Source organism: Meriones unguiculatus, chromosome 14, assembly GCF_030254825.1.
Source record: "Meriones unguiculatus strain TT.TT164.6M chromosome 14, Bangor_MerUng_6.1, whole genome shotgun sequence".
In the NCBI taxonomy this organism is placed as follows: domain Eukaryota; kingdom Metazoa; phylum Chordata; class Mammalia; order Rodentia; family Muridae; genus Meriones; species Meriones unguiculatus.
Genome location: NC_083361.1, coordinates 69794729 through 69813858, shown reverse-complemented (window position 1 = coordinate 69813858; position 19130 = coordinate 69794729). Strand labels below are relative to the sequence as shown.

Sequence of the window (19130 nt, the reverse complement as noted above, 5' to 3'; positions counted from 1 at the left end):
CTCCCTCTGTTAAGAATCCCACAAAAAGACCAACCTACACAACCATAACATACAAGCAGATAACCCACACAGGGTCTCTGTTGATTCTGTGGGACTTGTTTTCCTGGTGTCTTTGACCTCCCTCCCCCTCCCCCCCGAACTCCTACAATCCTTCTTCCCCATCTTTGACAGAGTTCCCTTGGCTCTGCCCAGTGTTTGGCTGTACTGCCTCTAGTTTGACTTCTCCCCCACCTGTTCTCTCAAGCATGCTCACTAGTCTTCCTTGCTTCCTTCGATGCCCTCCAGGTAAACATTCCCTCAGCCTTTCCTGGTTGCTGAAGCAATATCTCTTCACTTTTCCAGGACTAGCTCTTGTACTAGGCCCAGATCACATCCTCTCCTGCTTTTTCTAAGCCCTCCTTCCCAAGTCTTCACCTTTGTCACCATCGCTGGCTCCCCTTACCCTCAGTTAATTGGCCTATGTAGGCTCTCTTTGGCCTGGCCTCTACCACCAGCCAGCACAGAATCTCTCTTGTCATTCCAGCCTTCTAGAAATAGTAGGTTTCACCCATTGTCTCCATTGTCAACCAGGGCAACTGAGATCACAGGGAGGAGAGATGCACCACAGGGAATTCTGCCAGCATTGGCTTCCATGGAAATGAAATGCCCATCTCTTGGGGAGAGTCCAAGATGATGGAAAAGTGCTGGTGAGGACTACTCCAGGGTGTGAGTGCAGAGCCATCAGGGAGGATGCTCTAGAGCAGCCTTGGATGGAAGGAGAGGAGAAGCAGAGGCCACTTCCCCCATACCCCACCGCCTGGAGTAGCCTGGAGACGGTGAAGAAAGCACGGCCCTTCCCAAACCTTGAGCCTGGGTTTTCTCTCCCTCAGAGCCTTCTATCCAGAGGACAGCCAGCTGAACCACAGTGCACTGGACCTCCAAATGGTTCTGTCTCCCAGAAGCTGCCGGTGTGATTCACCACCCCACCTGTTCAACCTCATTGCATCTTGCCAAGGTGATGTGGGTGTGCCTTCTCCATCAGTGGAGAAAGAGGGAACTCCCAGCCAGGGCTTGAGGCACTGCTTGGCTCCTCCACTCAGTCTTGTCCTTCCATACCCTATTGAGGAGCTGGCTCCTGCCTTTCATTCCCCTTCTTTCTGCTGGCTTCTTTCTTGGACCCTCCTAGTGACACCTTCTCCTTCGGCGCCTTGGCTCAGCTCTGGTCTTTGGAATTTAGCTTGTATTAGATAAGCTTCCTCTAGGGCTGAGTGTTCATTAGTCGTGGCACTAAACACAGTCACCTGTGTGCACAGACCCTGACCAATTTTGTGTAGATAGGGCTTGGCCTGTTTGCTTATTCATTCCACAAATATTTGTGGAAGACTTTGAATTCCCATTGTAGGTGGTGGGGTTACAATGATGGGCAAATAGCCATGTCTTTCTAAGAGTTTGCAGGTGTGTCTGGAATATTAAAGCAATAATTTTACACTGGATACTGCTAACAATGAGGGCAAGGAAGAAAAACGCACACGTGCCATGCCGTCTACGGTCTTCGGCAAAGCCCCTAACAGAAGTGACGGTTTAACTGAGACCTCAAGCACAAGTAGGAATTAAGAGGAGAAAATCTCCTCAGACAGAGAAAACAGCACGTGGGAAGGCTGAAAGAATGGCCAGCTGGCTAGAGTGCAGCAAGTAAGGGCGACGAGAGAGGAGGAAAGGCTGGCGGTGGCAGTGGACTGGGCCGTGGGACGGAAGGCACTGATCAATTTGTATTTCAGAAATCACTGATTGCAGTTCAGAAATGGGGCTGCTGCTGCCATGAGGTAACAGTTGACCAAAGAGGAAAGGAGGTGGTGGCCCTGTTCCAGCTGCTTGTCCTTGCCTGATCCTGTCCAGAGACGCCAGGCTTACGTGGGCAATGTATGCTCAGCAGAAGACAATCCCGTGGAAGGCCTGGAGTGGGGTGGTGGTTAGGTTGGCGCCGGTGCTGGCCTTTGGTAGGGAATCAGGACCTGGTATGCGGAAGGGGGAGATGAAGATACCGCGGTTAGCTTAGCCTCATGAAGCCTCTTAAAATTTGCCAGCCCGCTATGCTGAGGGCCTGCGAGTCTCTTTACCGAGGGGAGAGTTCAGGGCACCTGCTTTGGGCCGCGGGATCCTCCCTGCCTTGTCAGCCTCCAGTATTTTAACGGGGTTGTTAACCTAAGGCGGCCCAGCCAGACAGGTGATGAAGATGAAGGTGGGCTTTAAAAGGAGAGGGCGCAAAAGTCCTGGTCCCGCCTACCTCAGACCCTGGGGACCTGAGCTATAATCTGGGTATATGACCTTGGTCACATCACTTCTCCTCCCTGGGGGGGGGCGTGGGTTCCCTCATCTGCAAACTAAAGGTGGCCAGAAAGTCCCCGCCAGCTGCGACTTCAAGTCCAGCACGCAGGACATCCCGCCCGAGGCGCCGTGCCAAGCCTGGCAGGGCGCGCGCGGGTGCGGGGGGTCTAAGGCAGGAGAGGAGGGGGCTGCGGGAAGAAGCGGCGACTGCGCCGCAGCGCGCGGGGGGCGGGGGGGACGTTGCCCACGCTGCCGCGCCCCCGGCTCCAGGCGGGAGGGAGGCGGCGGCCCGGGGGCCACGAGGTTACGTAAGGAGCGGGCGGGAGGGACCGGCGGCTCCGCCCGAGCGCGGCCGCCCAGCCCCCGGCCGCCCAGCCCCCGCCCTCCCGCCCGCCCGCGCCTGGCGGCGGCCCCGACACCGGCAGAGCAGCCGCGCAGCCGGCGGAATGGAGCGGCGCCGGGGCTGAGCCGGGCGCACTCGGGCCGCCGCATGTGCCGCGCGGGGAGCAGCTGCCCAGCGGCCGGAGAGCGAACGCCAGGGGCCCCGTCGGAGCGGCCGCGGGAGCAGCGCCGGAGATGGGGTGAGCGAGCTCGCGGAGCGCCCGCGAGGGGCTTCGGGCCGCCGGGCGCGTGCTGCGGAGGGAGCTTTGGGGAGGCGCCCTCGCCCTCCCCCACCCACCCCCCGGGCCTGGGCGCGGACTTTGCCCCGGGAACCCACGGCCCTTCCCCTCGCGGCCAGCTGGGCGCGGAGGCACCTGACGGGGACCCGCACCCGGGCTGGTCTCGGCCATTCCGCGGTCTCCCGGTCCCCCCCCCCCCCCCCCGGCGCGAACACAACTCCAGGGCCTGGGTTTGCGAGTGTGAAGAGCAGTTTGCCATCCTTCACGGCTGCGTTTGCAGCCGGCGACGTGGAAATCGAAGTTTTCCTGGAAAGGAAACACACCCAATAATAACCCTTCGGCGTAGGGACGGTGGACTTGCAGGCAGCCAGCGTTGAGATGGCAGAGGATGGTGGGAATCTGTTAGGAACCTAGGGGAGGCTCCAGATGCTCGGGAGGGAAGTTGGAGCACTCGGTTGAAGTGACTAATGCCTCTGAGTATATAAAGTAATTTTCAACGCGGGATTGATTTCTCTTCGGCGGCGTCTCCCCGAGCAGTAGGCGCTGTGAGTCAGGAGCCGCTGTGCTGAGAACACAGGAACTCCTTACATCTGCTCGCCGATGCGAGCAAGTGGGGTTCGTCCCTGTGCTGGGGACCATGCTTGTGCTTGCTCTCCGCCTGAGGACACTGAGGCCGGAGGAGCAGTTTGGTGACTTCTCCCAGCTCGCCCAGCTGAGAACGTTTGCAAAGGGGAGAATCATTAGTGCGTCGTTGGTCATGGGCAGCCGGTAGGCCACCGCCTGACAGGGGCCGTGAGGAGGGTTAAGTGAACCAGAGCTCTTGAATTTCTGCCTCCTCCCACCCCCCACCCCCCCGCCGCTGAGCCCAGGGCCCTTCATGGGACCCAGAGGCCTCTGTCTCCCTTCGGGGATGGGTTAGTGTGGGAAGGCATGGGTGCACTGGAAAGTGGCAAGATTGCCCTAGTGGCCTCACCAGCCCCTATGGGTGAGTGGCTTTACTGTACTTAGTTAGCTCCAGGCCAGTCTCCGGAGTGCCTTTCTCCACGGGGCTGGTAGAGTTTTGGAGGGAGCAGAGGCAAGCAAGGGAGAGCTTGGGAAAGGAAAGCAGACAGCTGTAGACAGCAGGACCAAGGGGGACAGAGTCTCCCCTCCCCCCAGAAGTGCGCTTAGGAATATTGATGCCTATCTAAGAGACTTAACGTGTTGGGCAACAGGGGGTCCCAGCTGTGATAGACAGTCATTCTACCCCGGAGGCAGATTTTTTTTTGTAACATTTTCAGCCATCAGCAGATATGAAAGAGCTGATCTTTGAGCACTGGGAATCTTTGAGGCTCTCAGGTTTCATACTTAAAAAAAAAAAGAAATCTTTGGGAAGGAGTTAGCAAATGTAGGTCTCAAGATGGAAGATAAAAGGACCTGGTAATTTTAACTCTTCCTCTGCCCCTCCCCCTTGGCCGACCCAAAACCAGAGAGCCCACTTGCATATCAGAAACACATATTGAAACTCTGTGGTTAAAATAGGTCTGTGGAAATGAAAGCATTTACTAGCAAGAGCTTAAAGATAATACCAGAAAATAATTTTTGTTTGTGGAGAAGCAGGGAGGAGTAGCTTGGGCATTTTGTTTAAACACAGAACATGCCTTTCATGTAATTTTAACAGCACCCAATAAATGTGTATTACTCATTTCTTGTAGCTAGTGGCTGATTTGTAGCTCTTACCTCTCCCTGCCATTTTAAAAGGTATTTTCTTCTGTAGTTTATGTGAATGCACAAGCCCCAATTGTAAACTGAGATGGAGCTAAAGGCTGGATAAAATAGTTTAGACCGAGGAGGTGGATGGAGGGAGCCATTTTAATAATGAAAACAGGGAACTGCTGTCATCCGTTCTGAGAGTTGTGTGGGATGAGCATGGGAAGGAAGGACCAGTAAGAGCAGCCTGTGGCGGACGGGGCAGGAATCTCCTCGGGGCTCTAGGACTGAAGGAAATAAAAACCGTCTGTGGAGTTTACTTCCTCCACTGAGGCTGCGTTCCCCCTTAGGTGTTCACTGCCCTTTCACTTCTGTGAAGTGCGCTGCATTAAGTATGTGATATCTCCGGTATTTGTGCTCGCCTTCCCTGAGGCAGCCGTTTGGAGCTGGCTCCTTTCTGACGCCTCTCCGTCTCTCGCCCTTTCCTTGTGTACCCCTTGCCTCCCTTTTCCTGGACCAAGCAGCAGCAGGCCAAAGGAACCCCTCCATCTTCTTGCCCTTCCTACAGCCAGAACGCAGCTGCCACTCTCCTTCCCGCCTGCTTGCTGAAACTGTCTTTCCTGATGGCCTACAGCCCCCTCCTGACTTTGCCCATCCCCTTCCATTTTCTCTCTTAACTCCCCTCAGCAGCAGTACAGGCGCACACTCTAGCTCAGCACTGCCCGCCAGAACTCCGCAGTGCTGGAAATGTGCTCTATCCATATGGTCATTCACAGCAGCCGGCAGCCACCTGAGGCTGCTGGGCTCTTAAGCAGTGACATGTGGCTTCTGTATCGGGCGGCACAGTTTGGCCATTTCCATTTTAAGAAGAGCTCAATGTCCCTGTCCTGTGACCCTGCTTCTGTTCCATCTCCTCATCCTCCTGAGGATATCTCAAAGATAAGGCCGTTCCCTTTCTTTTCCCACGAGGCTTGTTTGACTTCCACACTCTAGCCCCGCTTCTGCCTTCACTTCAGCTGGATGTCTGTCCATGTCTTCTCCTGCCCCTCATCAGAGTTCTTCACCAGTGGCCCTTCCTTGAATCAGCACCCCTCTCAGTTCCTCTGACGCCACACCCCCTGTCTTTCTTTTCACCTGATGGTTCTGTGGTCCAACCTTCCTACTGGCTGCTCGTTTGCCTGACTCCGAATGGTGGATTTGCTTAGGACCTGCTCCTGGTTCCCTTTCTCTGTCAGTACTTTCTTCCCAGGTCATCTTCTCCGATTCCTCAACTACCCCTCATTGCCCACATGGTCTTAAGTATTATTGGCTATGTGCTGTCCACCCTACGTTTCTATTTCTGAGAAAGGCCTGTGCTTCTAATTCACCCGCCCCTGGAGCGCTTGCTGTTGCCTCTGGTTTCCACCTTCCCTCTAGTGTCCCAATCAGCAGCCCCGCCATCTTTCCGATCATTTGCCAAGAGTCATCCTTGGTCCTCCCCATCCTGTATGCAGGCTGCTGTTGGACCTGCGAGTTCCACTGCTCAGACGCTTCTAGAGCATGCTCACTCTCCCATAACCGTAGTGCTGGCTCTAGTCCTGGCCGTCACTGCCTCCTCCTTGGCTGGGTAAACTTCTCAGCCCACCCCCAGCTTCCACTCTGGGTTGCTGCCAGTCTATTTTTTCCCCCTAGGAGCTGAGGGACTGGCTTTTCAGATTGCAAATCAGATCTCGTCATCCCCCTGTCTAAACACCCTTCAACAGACAAAGGTATGGGCCCCTGCCTTATCTCCAGCGTCAGTGGTCACTCTGCACTGCCACTTGCTGCATTCTGAAGATTCCTGGCCTCCTTTCCAGAAGACCCCTCCGCCCATCTCCCCCACCCTTCCTGAGGACCACTTTCTTTCCTAACTTTTCCTCAGCATCAGTATAGGAACCTGTTCTGGCACAGCACAGTCTGATCGAACTCTCTGCAGCACCGGGAATGTGCAATCAGTGTTCCTGGGGCCTTGGATGCCTGAAATCCTTGTTCCCTGGCTTTGCAGACACCCTCCCCCCTTCGTTCCCATGTGGACACCAGGATCAGCCTTTCCAGCCACCACAGCCAGAGCACTGGCTCCTGTGCCTCTCACCCGGCCCCACCTGTGCAGCCTACAGTACCGTGTCGTAGCACATCTGTCATCACCTGGGCTCTGTTGCCTCGTTTATACCCCCTCGTCCCCCAGTCACTCCACAAAGATCAGACTGCCTTTTCAGCATTGCATCCCAGCATGTGCTCTGGTGGCTGACATCGTAGACTTGTCATAAATGTTTTATGACCGAAAACATGGTGGGAGCCTTGCTTGAATGCCAGCCTGAAAGGTCCGATGCTCTTGGCTTACCTTCTATATGATTTTCTTAAGTGGGAGTCATGAGGGCCAAGAGGGAAAGGGATTTGGATGCAGTTTTGCTTGAATGCTAGGATGAGACATTCAGTCTTTATTGTGATGTGGGTTAATTTTCAGGCTGTGTGCCATCACCCGACTGTTGGAGCTGTAAATTATCGTCTTACTGTCTCTAAAAGGCCAACAGAAAAGGCAGCTTGTCAGCTGTCGTCACGTTAGCTGACTTTGTCAGTGTTTACAAATAAGATCTACTGTATTACTGGCCCGCCTGCATTTTGCACTGGCTTGTGTTGGCCGTGGACGCATGCCACGGTTATCCGAGGCGGCTGGCTGCCTTTCAGTGATCTCTACTGCTTAACTTTCTGCTGATGTCCTTGGCCACCTTGGAACCACACTGTGCCCTGTACCAAGTTACAGGGCTTTGCTTTGGGGTTTGAGTTCACTAAAATAGAGTCTTTCCAGGGCTGGAAAGTTGGCTTAGTGGTTAGGAGCACTGGCTGTTTTTCCAGAGGATACAGGTTTGATTCCTTGTACCCACATGATGGCTTACAACCATCAGTCCCAGGGACTCTAACACCCTCTTCTGGCCTCCATTGGCATGAGGCCCACGCATGGTGCAGAGAGATACACATGCAGACAAAATACCCATCCAATATCCAATAAAATAAACTGTAAAAATATTTAAAATTCAACTTGGCTTTTCCCAGCCCGGGTTTTGTTTGGTTTGGTGGTTGTTCAACTTCACTAAGGTAAATTCGAACCTGTTGTCTGTGATACAGTTGTCCATTGCTGCTGGGACCCAGAGATGAGCAGACCCACTAGTTGACTCCTATCTCTGTGGGGTTTATGTACTTAAAAAGGGAGATAATCGACATATGAAGGTCCTTGCTTTGTGTTTAAATGCTATGAGCGTGAACAACATGTTGTCATCGAAAGGGTATAAAGGTGATGCTGCAATGTCTATGTGTCTGAGGGATCCAGGGAAGATGTCTCACTGGAACAGTACCAAAGGGCTGTTGGCATCTAGGATCACTTTAGTTCATTTACATAGCAATCTCCCTCAGTATCTGTACTGGGAAAAGACAGAGAGTTTGGAAGGGACTAAGTACCAAATGCATAGATATCGGCTGAATAAGTAAATGAGTATAGATAAACATTCTTTGGGTTATTTTTGTTTTATTTATAAAATTCGGTTTATTAGGCACCGTACAAAGGAAGGAAGTGGGCTCAAAGAGGCTGAAGCGGAATCGATCTCAGATAACCAATTGGAAGGCCTCCCTGAGAAAAGGCGGCTTACAGACCCAAAGGAAGAAAAGCAAGCCACAGAGGTTATTTGAGAGAAGAATATTCTTGGTAGGGTCAACAGCAAGTACAAAGGCCCTGAGACAGGAGCATGCCTAGCATGTTAGCAAGCAGTAAGGAGAGCCAAGTGGCTAGAGAAGACTGAGGGGAAGAGCAGCGGAAGAGAGGTCAGCGGGTAGCAGGAGCTAGACCAAGTGCTACCAAGGGTCACTCCTGTCCTAGGAAATGCCATCATTCATATTGGAGATCCTCTGAAAAGGGCCTTGGAGCAGAGCAAGTGCTTTTCTTAACGGACTCAGTTTGTGGACATTTTCACGCCTCTTTTCTGTAATGCCTCTGGGGAACTTAGAGTCAAGCATGCGGCCACCCTCAGCACTTGCCGGAGCTCATTCGTTCAGTTCTTCCTAGCTCACTTTTTTTAGCGCATGAATGCATCAGCACGTGTGGAGGGAGGCGAAAGTTTGGCTCTGGGTATCTCTCTCTCTCTGTCTCTGTCTTTCGTGTTTTGGGACAGGGTCTCTCACTGAATCCAGAGCTCACCATTTTAGGTAGCTTGTCTGGTCAGTGAACCCCTAAGACCCACCTGTCTCCACCTTCAGGTTGTAGAGCTGTCATCACACCCACCTTCTCTGTGGGTCTTGGGATCCGAGCTGAGGTCCTTATTGCTTCTGCAACAAGCTCTTCAGCACCGGGCCGCCTCCGCAGCCTTCAACGTAGTTTCACGCCCCATGCTTCTGCTGCTTCTGCCCTTTCTCATCTCCACGGTTTGCTTTCCCGTTTTTGTTTTTAAGCAAAACGAAAACGGCTTTGGTTTTTTCCTGATTGCAAAAACATTGCATGTTTGTACGAAAGAGTAACAGTGTAAGGAAAAAAGGGAAAATGGCTTTACTGCCCACGTCTTAGGAATAACCTTCAGCAGCAGCTGGTTATCTGTCTTTGCAGATTCTCTTCCATGTGTGTATGACTGTGTGTCTAGATGGATGTCTACAAAAGGAAATATATTTTTAACAAGATGAAATCATTCTGTGTATCTGTTTTGTAACATAACTTTTACAACCCAAAAATGTGTTGAGTGGACATCTTCTCCTGCCAATAATTATAAAAATACATCATCATTTAAATCTACACCTAATTCTACATTGTCATTTTGCCAGATTTGGTACATTTTCTTAAACCTGCTAAGTACAAGGCAGAATATCCTTTAAAAAGTCTTTGACAGTTCCATAAGGCAGTTGTTTGGCTTTAAATGAATTACCCAAGGAAAAAACTATGGCAGAGGAGACCAGGGTCACAATCAGCGTTGGGTAACTTGGGGGAGCCTGTGTAATTCCGGGTGAGTCACTGCTCCTCAGTGAATCACAGCGAGACCATTTGGGACACACCGACTTGCTAAGGGTGCGCGGTGGACTGAGGCCCAGCGCTCTTTCCTCAGTTAGAAATACGGGGGCAGAGTGATTCTGCTTTAAGACTCGGCTGGGATGGTCTTTGTGAGCAAAAGCACCTGTATCACATTTAGAAGTCCTCTTTGTGCTTCAAAGGACCATTGTCCTTTGTCTCTTCAAAGGAAAGTCCCATGAGAAAAGGATTGACAAGGATGTACACGCAGGAGGGACATGATATTCCTTGCTTTCATCATAAGACATTTTTTTTTTTAAACATGAAAAGCAAACAAGCCCCAGGGCCGGGCTGTAACGCACAGATAGAATACTTGCCCGGCGTGCACAAGGCGCTGGGCAGTACCCCAGTAGCCCAGAAACCAAGCGGTAAACTCCACAGTGTCTGCTCCACCTGAAGAAGCACTGAAAACTTCCAGAGGACAACTTCCCGCAGGCACAGGAACTTTCCGTTTGCTAGGAGAAGAACTTCCTTCAGCCTCATCGAAGGCGAAGCGGATAGCGCATTTACAAGAGAAAAGGGTTCTCAGAACACCAGACTCTGTGGGGTCCCAGGCGTGACCTCCTAGGTCTTGAGGGTCACATTTTCCTTAACGCAGTGAGCGAAGAGAAGCATGGTGAGGAGCAGAAAGCTCAGGGTGTTGCTCTTGATTTCCTGGCCTCGTAGACACTGCTTTTGCTGTGTTCCTGCAGCTTCTAGGTTCTGGGCGGGCAGGTGGGCCGGCCCCAAGCATATTTATAAGTTTGGAGGTGAGAGCTGGCGTCATGCAGCAGTCTCCTAGTGGGGTGTGTGCTGTGTGGGAGGAGGCAGGATAGAAGCCTTTTTGAAAGTACTATGGAGTCTCCAGATCCTCTGCCACCAAGGTGCTCTTAGTCATATGGTATCATTCTGGTAGAAATTATTTAAATTTTATTTCAAATTAGCTGGTTAGAATAAAGATATACTCGTGGGGAACACATTTAGACATTTGTCAAAGACGAAAGAGCTTTTTTCCCCCCAACAACACTTTTATTCACAGACCTGATAGTCTTCTTATTATTCCTCAGAGAAATTAGAGAACATGGACTCTCTGCCTGAAGCAGCTCTTTGGTACCTTGGTGCCTCCTGGCTAATGGAGGCCAAAGGCTTCCCATTGTTCTGGGGGCAGGGTGTGTGCTCAGACAGGGTCTGCAGTTTGTGCTTGGTGGGGAAAGCCTGGGTCTGGATTCCCCCACGGGAGTAGCTGAGCCCAGCCAGCCCCTTCGTAGCTCTGAGGCTTCCTGTCTGGGTCATGGGGTAGGGCAGTCTGCAGGGACCTAATTAGCGAGGAATACTGAAGACCCTGCGGCCTGTGCTTGGGAGCCCTTCTGGGAGCTTTAATTGGAAAGTGTTTAATTGGAGTTGTTCAGGTAAGTGGGGAAAAGAGAGTTGCTTTGGCTTCTGTTGTCCTGGGAGAGAAGGGTAACTGAGAAGGACCTCATGGGAAAAGGGATCCAGGGTATCCCAAAGGAGCTGTTGGTGAGGGTGGCACCAAGGCGGTTTTAGCTCAGATGGTGTGAAGAAGTGGTCTCTGCTTCCTCAAGGTGGAATGGGGATAAGTTTGAGTGTCTCACCCCAACGGTGAGCTTGTCCTGCAGGGATGCCTGTCAGTGGAGCTAGAATGGGTAAGGGTGACTAGACCAAACCCCAGGCCTGGGCTGTGTGAGCTTAGATAAGGCCTTTCACTTCGGTGTGGAGTCCCGCCCTCCTTCCCACCACCCCTTCCACTCTCCCTTCTCATTCTGCTGAGCTACACCCTGGCCTCAAACCCACTGTATTTCACCTGTTAAATGGCGGAGACTGTTGGGAGCAGTTAACCTTGTGGTCAGGGTGAGGCCTAACCCTGGCAGTGGGGCGTTGGTTTGAAGATAAATGGCGGCAGAGGAAGATAAGGGTGGAAGGCAGAAGCAAGCTATCACTGGACTTCAGTCTGTGGGCAATGAGGGGACAGTGTCCATTTTGAAGGGAAGAATAATTATTTTGGGGAAATTACTCTAGAGCTAGTGATGAAGGGTGGCGGGGAGAGTTAGACCTTAGAGCTGTGGTTCTTAACCTTCCTTGTGCTGCGACCCTTTAATACAGCAGTTCCTCATGTTGCGGTGACCCCCAACCACAGAATCCTTTTCATTGCTACATCATAACTGTAATTTTGTTACTGCTATGAAATGTAATGTAAATATCTGTTTGTTTGTTTTTTAAACAAAAACAGAGGTGCCCCTGTTCAGGAAAGAGCCACAGTCCAGGCAAGTAGTGATGGCAACAGAAAGAGAAGAGGGCAGGTATGGCACAGGTGACATCTGGTCCAAAGCCTCCTCCGGGAGTACACAGTAGACTCTCACTGGGGTAGGAGGAGTCTTTCTTCCATACTTGTTGAATTTGGACACACATAAGTTCATTTGGTGTGACTGAGGTGTCTGTGCTCTCACATCTCATTTCATTCTTGAGGGAGTCCTCACTTGCCTGGTTGAAACTGGGTCTGAGGGATTCGGTAACCCCGCTCTAGCTCTTAGCCAGGAAGTGGCTGAGTAGGGAATCGAGCTTGAGCCTGTTGGAGACTGAAATCCCTGTTCCTCGGCTGTAGTTGCTGGAGGCCAATGCTCTCATGACAGAATTGCTGGGATGAGAAGAATAGGCTGAGTTGTCAGCAAGGTGGATGTCTCCAGGGTCTGTGGCTGATAGTGGTGACCCCGGCTCAGTCTGGGAGCAGAAAAGAGGAGGCAGCTCTCCTGGAGGAAAGGCTGGAATTTAGGGTCAGGTGGTGAATTCCCACCTGTGCCGTCCCTTCTATAAGCACAAACTCAGCAAACGGGATAGATTGGATACAGACTCGGCAGCCGTCACCTGAAGGGGATTGATCGACCAGCCCAGGGAGAGAGCAAGTCAAGAGGAAAAACAAATACAGTTTTGGCAAAGAGCGAGCGATATTTGAAGGGACTAGATGGAAGCAGAAGAGACTGTAGAAGCCATGAGAGATAATGCCATTAACTAGGTCTCCTCAGCAAGGCCCTCCACCTCCCATCGCTGAGGAGGGTGAGACTCATGAGGTGGCTACTGCTGACTGTCATGGCGGCGGGAGTGTCAGGGCAGGGATGACTTCTCGGGCAGGTGCAGCTAAGCAGGCAAGCACAGATCCACTCACGGGAGAAACTCAAAGAGTGAGGGGGAAGGGGGCAGAATGTGATTGGAGGTAAAGGCGGATGCAAGGATGAGTCAGGGGCAAAGGGAGGGTGGTTTTTATTTGGAGCAGGGGGGATATTGGAGAGGTTAGAGAAGGGGGCCTCGAGGTTGGGGGCAGGTGGGAACAGAATGCAGGAATAGAAAAACCTCCGGGAGAGACCCAGGAAGCGCTTCAGAGCAGGTGTGTGCCCCAGCACTTTGGCTTATCCACTTGTACGCCTTGCAGTGCTGGGGGCCCCATCTGGGGCAACACCGAGGAGCAGCACCTCTCTCTCTAGAAGGGGCAGGAGGAGGCTGGGTCTGTCCATTGTGTCCTTTCCATGTGAACCGAGGCTTATCCGGGAGCTGGGGGCTGGGAGTCAGGAAGAAAGGGAGTAAACTGATCAGCTGCTGCGGTGGATTGGGGCCGGGAGTTAGCTGGGGCAAATACAGATTTGTCACTAGCCTTCAGAGATCTTTGAAAGACGGAAGAAGATTATCTTAAAGGTGGCCGAAGCTAGGCGACTTGCCAGGATGTAGAGTGGAAGCAGAGGCAGGCAGCCCTAGGGCCCATGGTCACTGATAGTGGGCACACCGACCAGACTCTCAGTGCCTTGCCATCCAGAGGTTGGGACCCCATGTGAGCAAGGAACACCTGCTCTGTCCTACAGGTCACCTCTCTGCCCTTGCAACTCACAGTAGCATTGTTCTGTTGTTAATATTCTTCCGGACTTTTTCTCTTTTAAAAATGCATTAAAATTCTCACCAGCATGGCCTCTTTGGGTAATGAGATCTGTAAGTTTATTAACCTCTGTGAGAAGTGGATTTCCTTGCTCCATGGGAGCGGATAATCTCCTGGAGGGAGTGAACATTAATGTACAGACTTGAAGGGTTAGCTGAGAGCAGGAGCGGTATCGGGTGGCTGTGGTGTGTCTGCTCTCTCCCTACGCTGTCTGACTTAGCCTGCATCCCGGGGAGGCTGGCCTGGTGGTCTCCCCACACTGCTGCCCCTCAGCCCCCTCAGAAGCCCCTAGCTGAGATGGCCAGGGAAACAAAACTGTAACGAATGCTTGTTTCTTCCAGCAATTCCAGCTCTCCGAGCATGGGGAAGAGAATGTAGAGACTGGGGTACTGGGTCCCAAGCAGACAGGACCGTCTAGATGGCATGCCATTCACAGTTGCCGACACAACTGTGTCGAAACATCCTCTGTCACCCCGATGATGGCCTTCAAATCTGCAGCAGTGTGGACACTTGACATAAGCTCCTTGGGAGTCGTCTGGAGAAGTGGTGATGACTCAGGATTTCAGCCTCGTTAGTTACTAAGGTGTTTCACCCAGCCCAGCCTACCTGTCCTTTCTGTACCCCGCAACCCTTTGCGCCCTCCTTACGTTGTTTGTCACATAAGACATCTCATTATCATTGTACGTTATATCACGATAGCGATGGCCTGAGACCTGCTAACCAAGCCGGTACCTCTAATAGAAACACTACAGCCACACCGGTAATCGTATATTTTCTAACGCCACATCAAAAACAAAGAAGAGACAGATTACTCTAAATTTAATGTATTTTAGTCCACTGTGTCCAAAATACTATTTCAAATGGAATCAGAGGTGAATGAAACAGATAGGCTCCTGTCCCCTGAAATTTGCATTTTAGCGAGTGAAAAAAGACTCTGCTTACTCCTATTTACAAGCCCGCCCCCCCCCAAAAAAAACACCCTAAATCCTATAAATGAACCCACCAGTAAAATCTCACAGAATGGCATGTGGCATGTGTGGTCAAGAAGAGAGAGGAAAGTAAAGAACTTTGGCATATACTGCCAGTAAAGGTGAAGCAATCTGAAAGAGGAACCATTGAGAGGGAGGCAAGGAAGCCAAGTTCAAGACCAGCACGTTCTCTTCGGGGACATGAGTATAACTAGGAAGGAAGCAGTTGATTAAAATGCCGGGGCTCAGCAGAGACCTGAGGAAAAAGACTGAGCAGTGTCACTGAAGGAGAGGACAGGGATGAGCCTGGAGCACCCAGCCTTTGTTGGGCAGCCGGATAAGAGAAGGAGCTAGCAAAGAGGATGGGGAAGTGGCTGGCTGGGAAATGGAGACCCAGAGTAGCAGCCGGTGGGAAGACACGTCAAGAAGCAGGGCTCTGGCATCTCAGCACGCTCCCGAGAGGTGACACGGTGACTGCTGCTGTCCTCACCTAAGCCAGTGTCAAGGCAGGGCTAGGAACCAGGTGAAGGCATGGACAGAGAGCTGTATGGAGATGGGTGGACCTCTGTTTGGAAGCTGACCTTAAGAGAGCAAGAAATCAAATGGTAGCTTGAGGCTGAAGGGCAAGGTAGGAGGTTTTCCATACTGGGGGAGCTCCAGTGAGCATAGCTGCCGAAGGGAATGGCTGCTAGGAGAAAGGGCAAGCACAACAGAGCAGCCTCATCCTTGGGATGAGGAGACGCTCGCTGCAGAGCCAAGGGGAAGGGCTGCCCCTCAGAGAAGCAAGGGAGACATCTTTCTTCTTTCTCTAAAACAGGCGGCCACTGTGAGGCTTGGGTGTGGTGGGAGGATGCTGGAGTCCCATGCCTCCTGCCTTGGATGAGTGGGAGGCTGGGTCATGAGCTGAGGGCAGGGGTGGAGGACAGGGTGGGATGAGAAGCCAGAAAAGATGAGGGTGGGAAATTTTTGTCTGGGAGTGGATGGCAAGCCTACCAAAGAAACACAAGCCCGTGAGCCACTGGAGAATGACAGTTTGAGGTCAGAGAACATGAATTTAAAGTGAAACTCACCCACCCAGTTTGACCAGTGACTTGGGTGTGGGCTGCCAGGTGCTTCCAAATTGAGAGGCAGGGCTTCTCCCAGGATTAAAACAGTGATGGACCGTGGGGGGAGAGTGGGGCATCCAATGAAGAATGTGAAGCTAGGCCATGGCTTATGGAGAGGGGGTGAGTCTGGATGGGAGAGCTCTCTGGGTTGATAATGGTTGGCTAGAGGCAGGGACCATGGGAGGGTGGGAGGGGGCAGTTCATATTCCAAGGTGGAGGGATCACTGAAGGAGCCGGTGGAAGGAGGAAGGAGGAGGCCAAGGAACTTGGTACAGTGTGTTTGGGTCTTCTGTGGGGATGGTGGCATGGCAAGACTGTTGGGAGGAGCCAAAGCTCTTGATCGGTGACGGTGACTCAGAGGCAGTCGCATAGGAAGCAGGTGTCTGGAATGGCCTGGCCTCCCCGGGCTCGGAGCGAGCTGCAGGGACACCAGCTGCCTCTGTTGTGCAAAAGGGATGGAACAGTTTGTGGGTTTGGCGGGGCTTGTCCTCAGGGTCAGCTGGGTTTAGCTAAGGGGTGAAGCGGAGGGGAATACCTGAGCAGGGACCACTGATACTGACCGAATTCCAGTGTCTTCAGAGAGCCCGTGAGGACTTTGGAGAGCGAAGGAAGAAAGACCCTCCCAGATTTGGGAATACACTGAGCAGGGGCCCCCGGGTGATGGGTGACCATGGACACTGGTGTGTTCTGTCTGGGGTGGTGTGTGGCTGTGAGAGAGCCTCTGTGAGCAGGAGAGAGGCCTGGGATGTTTGCAGAGATGTGGCGTTCTCCCTGACATCGGCTTGGGGAGGTGTTGAGTAAAAGCACCACTAAAGCTAATGCATGAAGGAGCTATAATGGAGGAGGCAGAAGGCAGCGTTACATTTTGGTTCTGGATGGGTGCCCAAGGTCATTCAAATGCAGACGGTGGAAGGAAATTTTTGAAGAGATGCAGAATGAGAGGGTCTGGGCGGGCATTCTACAGGAAGGAGTAAAAAGGGGGATTTGTTGTGTGACTTTTCCTGGGGAGATGAACAAATGTCTGTCCATCCCAGGTCATCAGTGATGGACTGAAGAAACAGTTCCACCTGAGTCTAGCTTGATGAGCCAATAAATTTAATTCCGGTTACCTTTAGGAGCATGGGTGGGGTTACCTCCAGGAGTGTGGGTGGGGTCGCCCCCAGGGCAGTTTGCTGGCAGCTTCCTCACTAAAGAAAGCACCTCTAGTGCTGGAGAGCTGGCTCAGGGGTTAAGAGCACTGGCTGTTCTTCCAGAGGTCCTGAGTTCAATTCCCAGCAACCATATGGTGGCTCACAACCATCTATAATGAGATCTGGTGCCCTCTTCTGGCGTGCAGGTGTATATGCAGGCACAACATTGTACACATAATAAGTAAATCTTTAATAATAGTTTTAAAAAAAGCACCTCCAACTTTAGCACTAACAGATCCATTTATATGCCCTCTGGGAGGGGCAGGCCCCTCCCTTCCAGGAGGGAGTATGAGTGGGCTCTTATTGGCAGGATTTTGTTGGGTAATTGCAGCAGCTCCGACTTAAACGTGGCAACAGCTTTGTTGGGGCTGGAGCACAGAGTTCCACAACAGGTTTCTCTCCCCTTTATGACTCTGATTTCTTCTATTACAGCTTTTCCCTTGTCTATGGAGATAAATATGTGTGAATTATCCTTTAATTGCTGGCATATATTATTTGTATAAAATTATGGGCTTCGTTGCGACATTTTCACACAAGTGTATGAGACACTTTGATCATATTCATCCCTTTCGCCCTCTCTTGTCCCCCAACTCCTCTTGTTCCCCCACTCTATCCAAAAAGGCTTCCTTCTACTTTCATGTCTTTAAATATATATATTGCATATGAAAAAGACTCTTTTAGTGTTTTAAAATATTTCATTAATTCTTTGAAAACTTCATACAATATATTTTAGTCATATTCCTCCCCCATTTCTCTCTCTCTCTCTCTCTAGCCTCTTTCCATATCCATCCACACCTCTATACCCATCCCAGCTTACTTCATTTTCTCATTGTTGTTATTAAATCATTCGTCAAGTCCAATTTGTGCTGCCCATATGTTCTTGGGTGTGGGGCCATCCACTTTGGGCTTAGTCAGACTACCAGGGGCCACACCCTTAAAAAAAAAAACAGATGCTCCATCTCCTAGAAGCTGTCACCTGTGCGTCAGCTCCTCAGTTAAGGGTTGGGGCTTATGAACCCCTCCCCCTCCCTGCTAGAGTTTTGACCTGCTTGAAGACGCGCAGGCCTTGTGCCGGAAGCCACAGCTGCTGTGAGTTCCTAAACACAGGGGTCTTGCAGTGTTGAGTTCTGGCTCTTACAGTCTTCCCACTCCCTCTCCTGTGACGGTGCCTGCACCTTGTGGGGTGGGGGTGAAGAGGGGAGGAATTCTGAATGAGGAGTCTGGGGCTGCTCCCCAAACAAAGAGATGTAGTTGTGCATCTAGGGGGTGGCCATAGTTCTCACCTATTTCCAAAGGGGCCCTTGACCCAAAAGAGATTGCTTAATTCAAGAACTTGGGTGTATAATGACCTAATGAAAGGAGATCGTGGACCCAGAGGTGAGGGTAGGGGCAGGAGAGAGCTTTCTTTGCAGCTGCTGAGGGTCAAGAGCCTGGCTCTGTGCTTCCCCTGCTGGTGGGTCAGCAGGTCAGCAGGGAAGTTTGGTTCCTTCTGCTCAGCTGCTGAGCCTCTGAGCCCAGAAGGCAGAAGTAGGTGGTCCGTGAGGCTGGCCAAAGCTTTGTCTATAGCTTCTGGTGTGAAGGAGTAAACAAGTTTTTCCCAGTCCTCAGGGGCAGAGGGCTGAGCTCCACCGGCAGCCCGAGCCGCCGCGTAGACTCCCAGGTGTGCAGCCAAGGCCGTGCCATCACCGATGCCTGCCCACACTTTCTTTCTTGAGACACTTTCTTTCTTATTAAACCCTGCCTTAGTAAACAGTGGCCCTCGGAGCTCCGGGTCCTCTCAGCGTCGTCCTCTCTAGTGGGAAGTGCTTTTAGGCAGTGCCTTTAGGTGCGGGTAGCTCCTTCCCGCCTTATTTAGGACAGTGAGCCCACCATCTTGTGACCTCCATCACCCAGCTACCATGTTCTCTCCCGTGATCTGGAGTCGGGATCGAAGAGCCGAGAGAAACCACGGTTTTGTCTCTTCGGGTACCCCACCCCCAACATCCTGCTCTCAGTGTGTTCCCAGAGATGGCTTCTGCGTCTCTCTTACTTTGGCACCAAGAGAATCTGTTTTGCTAAATTTAAAGGTGGCTCCCCTGGGACCAAACTGCTGATTAATGCACCGGCCTTGTCTTGCTCCCTTCTCAAGCTGGTCTGTTTTTTTTCTCCCCCTCTCAATTTGTTTTCGGTAGTTTTTTGTTCTGTTCTGTTTTGTTGTTATTGTTTTTGTTTGTTTTTATCTCAGGCTGGCCTTGAACCTGCCTTAATCTTTCTGCCTCAGCCTCAAGTGCTAGGATCA

General features: G+C 51.7%; 1 protein-coding gene across 1 annotated transcript in view; it reads left to right on the top strand.

The window, feature by feature from the left end:
- The first annotated feature begins 2693 nt into the window (after window positions 1-2693).
- Window positions 2694-19130, top strand: part of Homer2 (homer scaffold protein 2) — a 96036-nt gene continuing 79599 nt past the window's right edge. Inside the window, exon 1 of the mRNA XM_021633084.2 lies at window positions 2694-2885. Within this exon, the coding sequence (XP_021488759.1) occupies window positions 2881-2885 (5 nt within the window). The 5' untranslated portion in view covers window positions 2694-2880. The remainder of the gene's footprint in view (window positions 2886-19130) is intronic.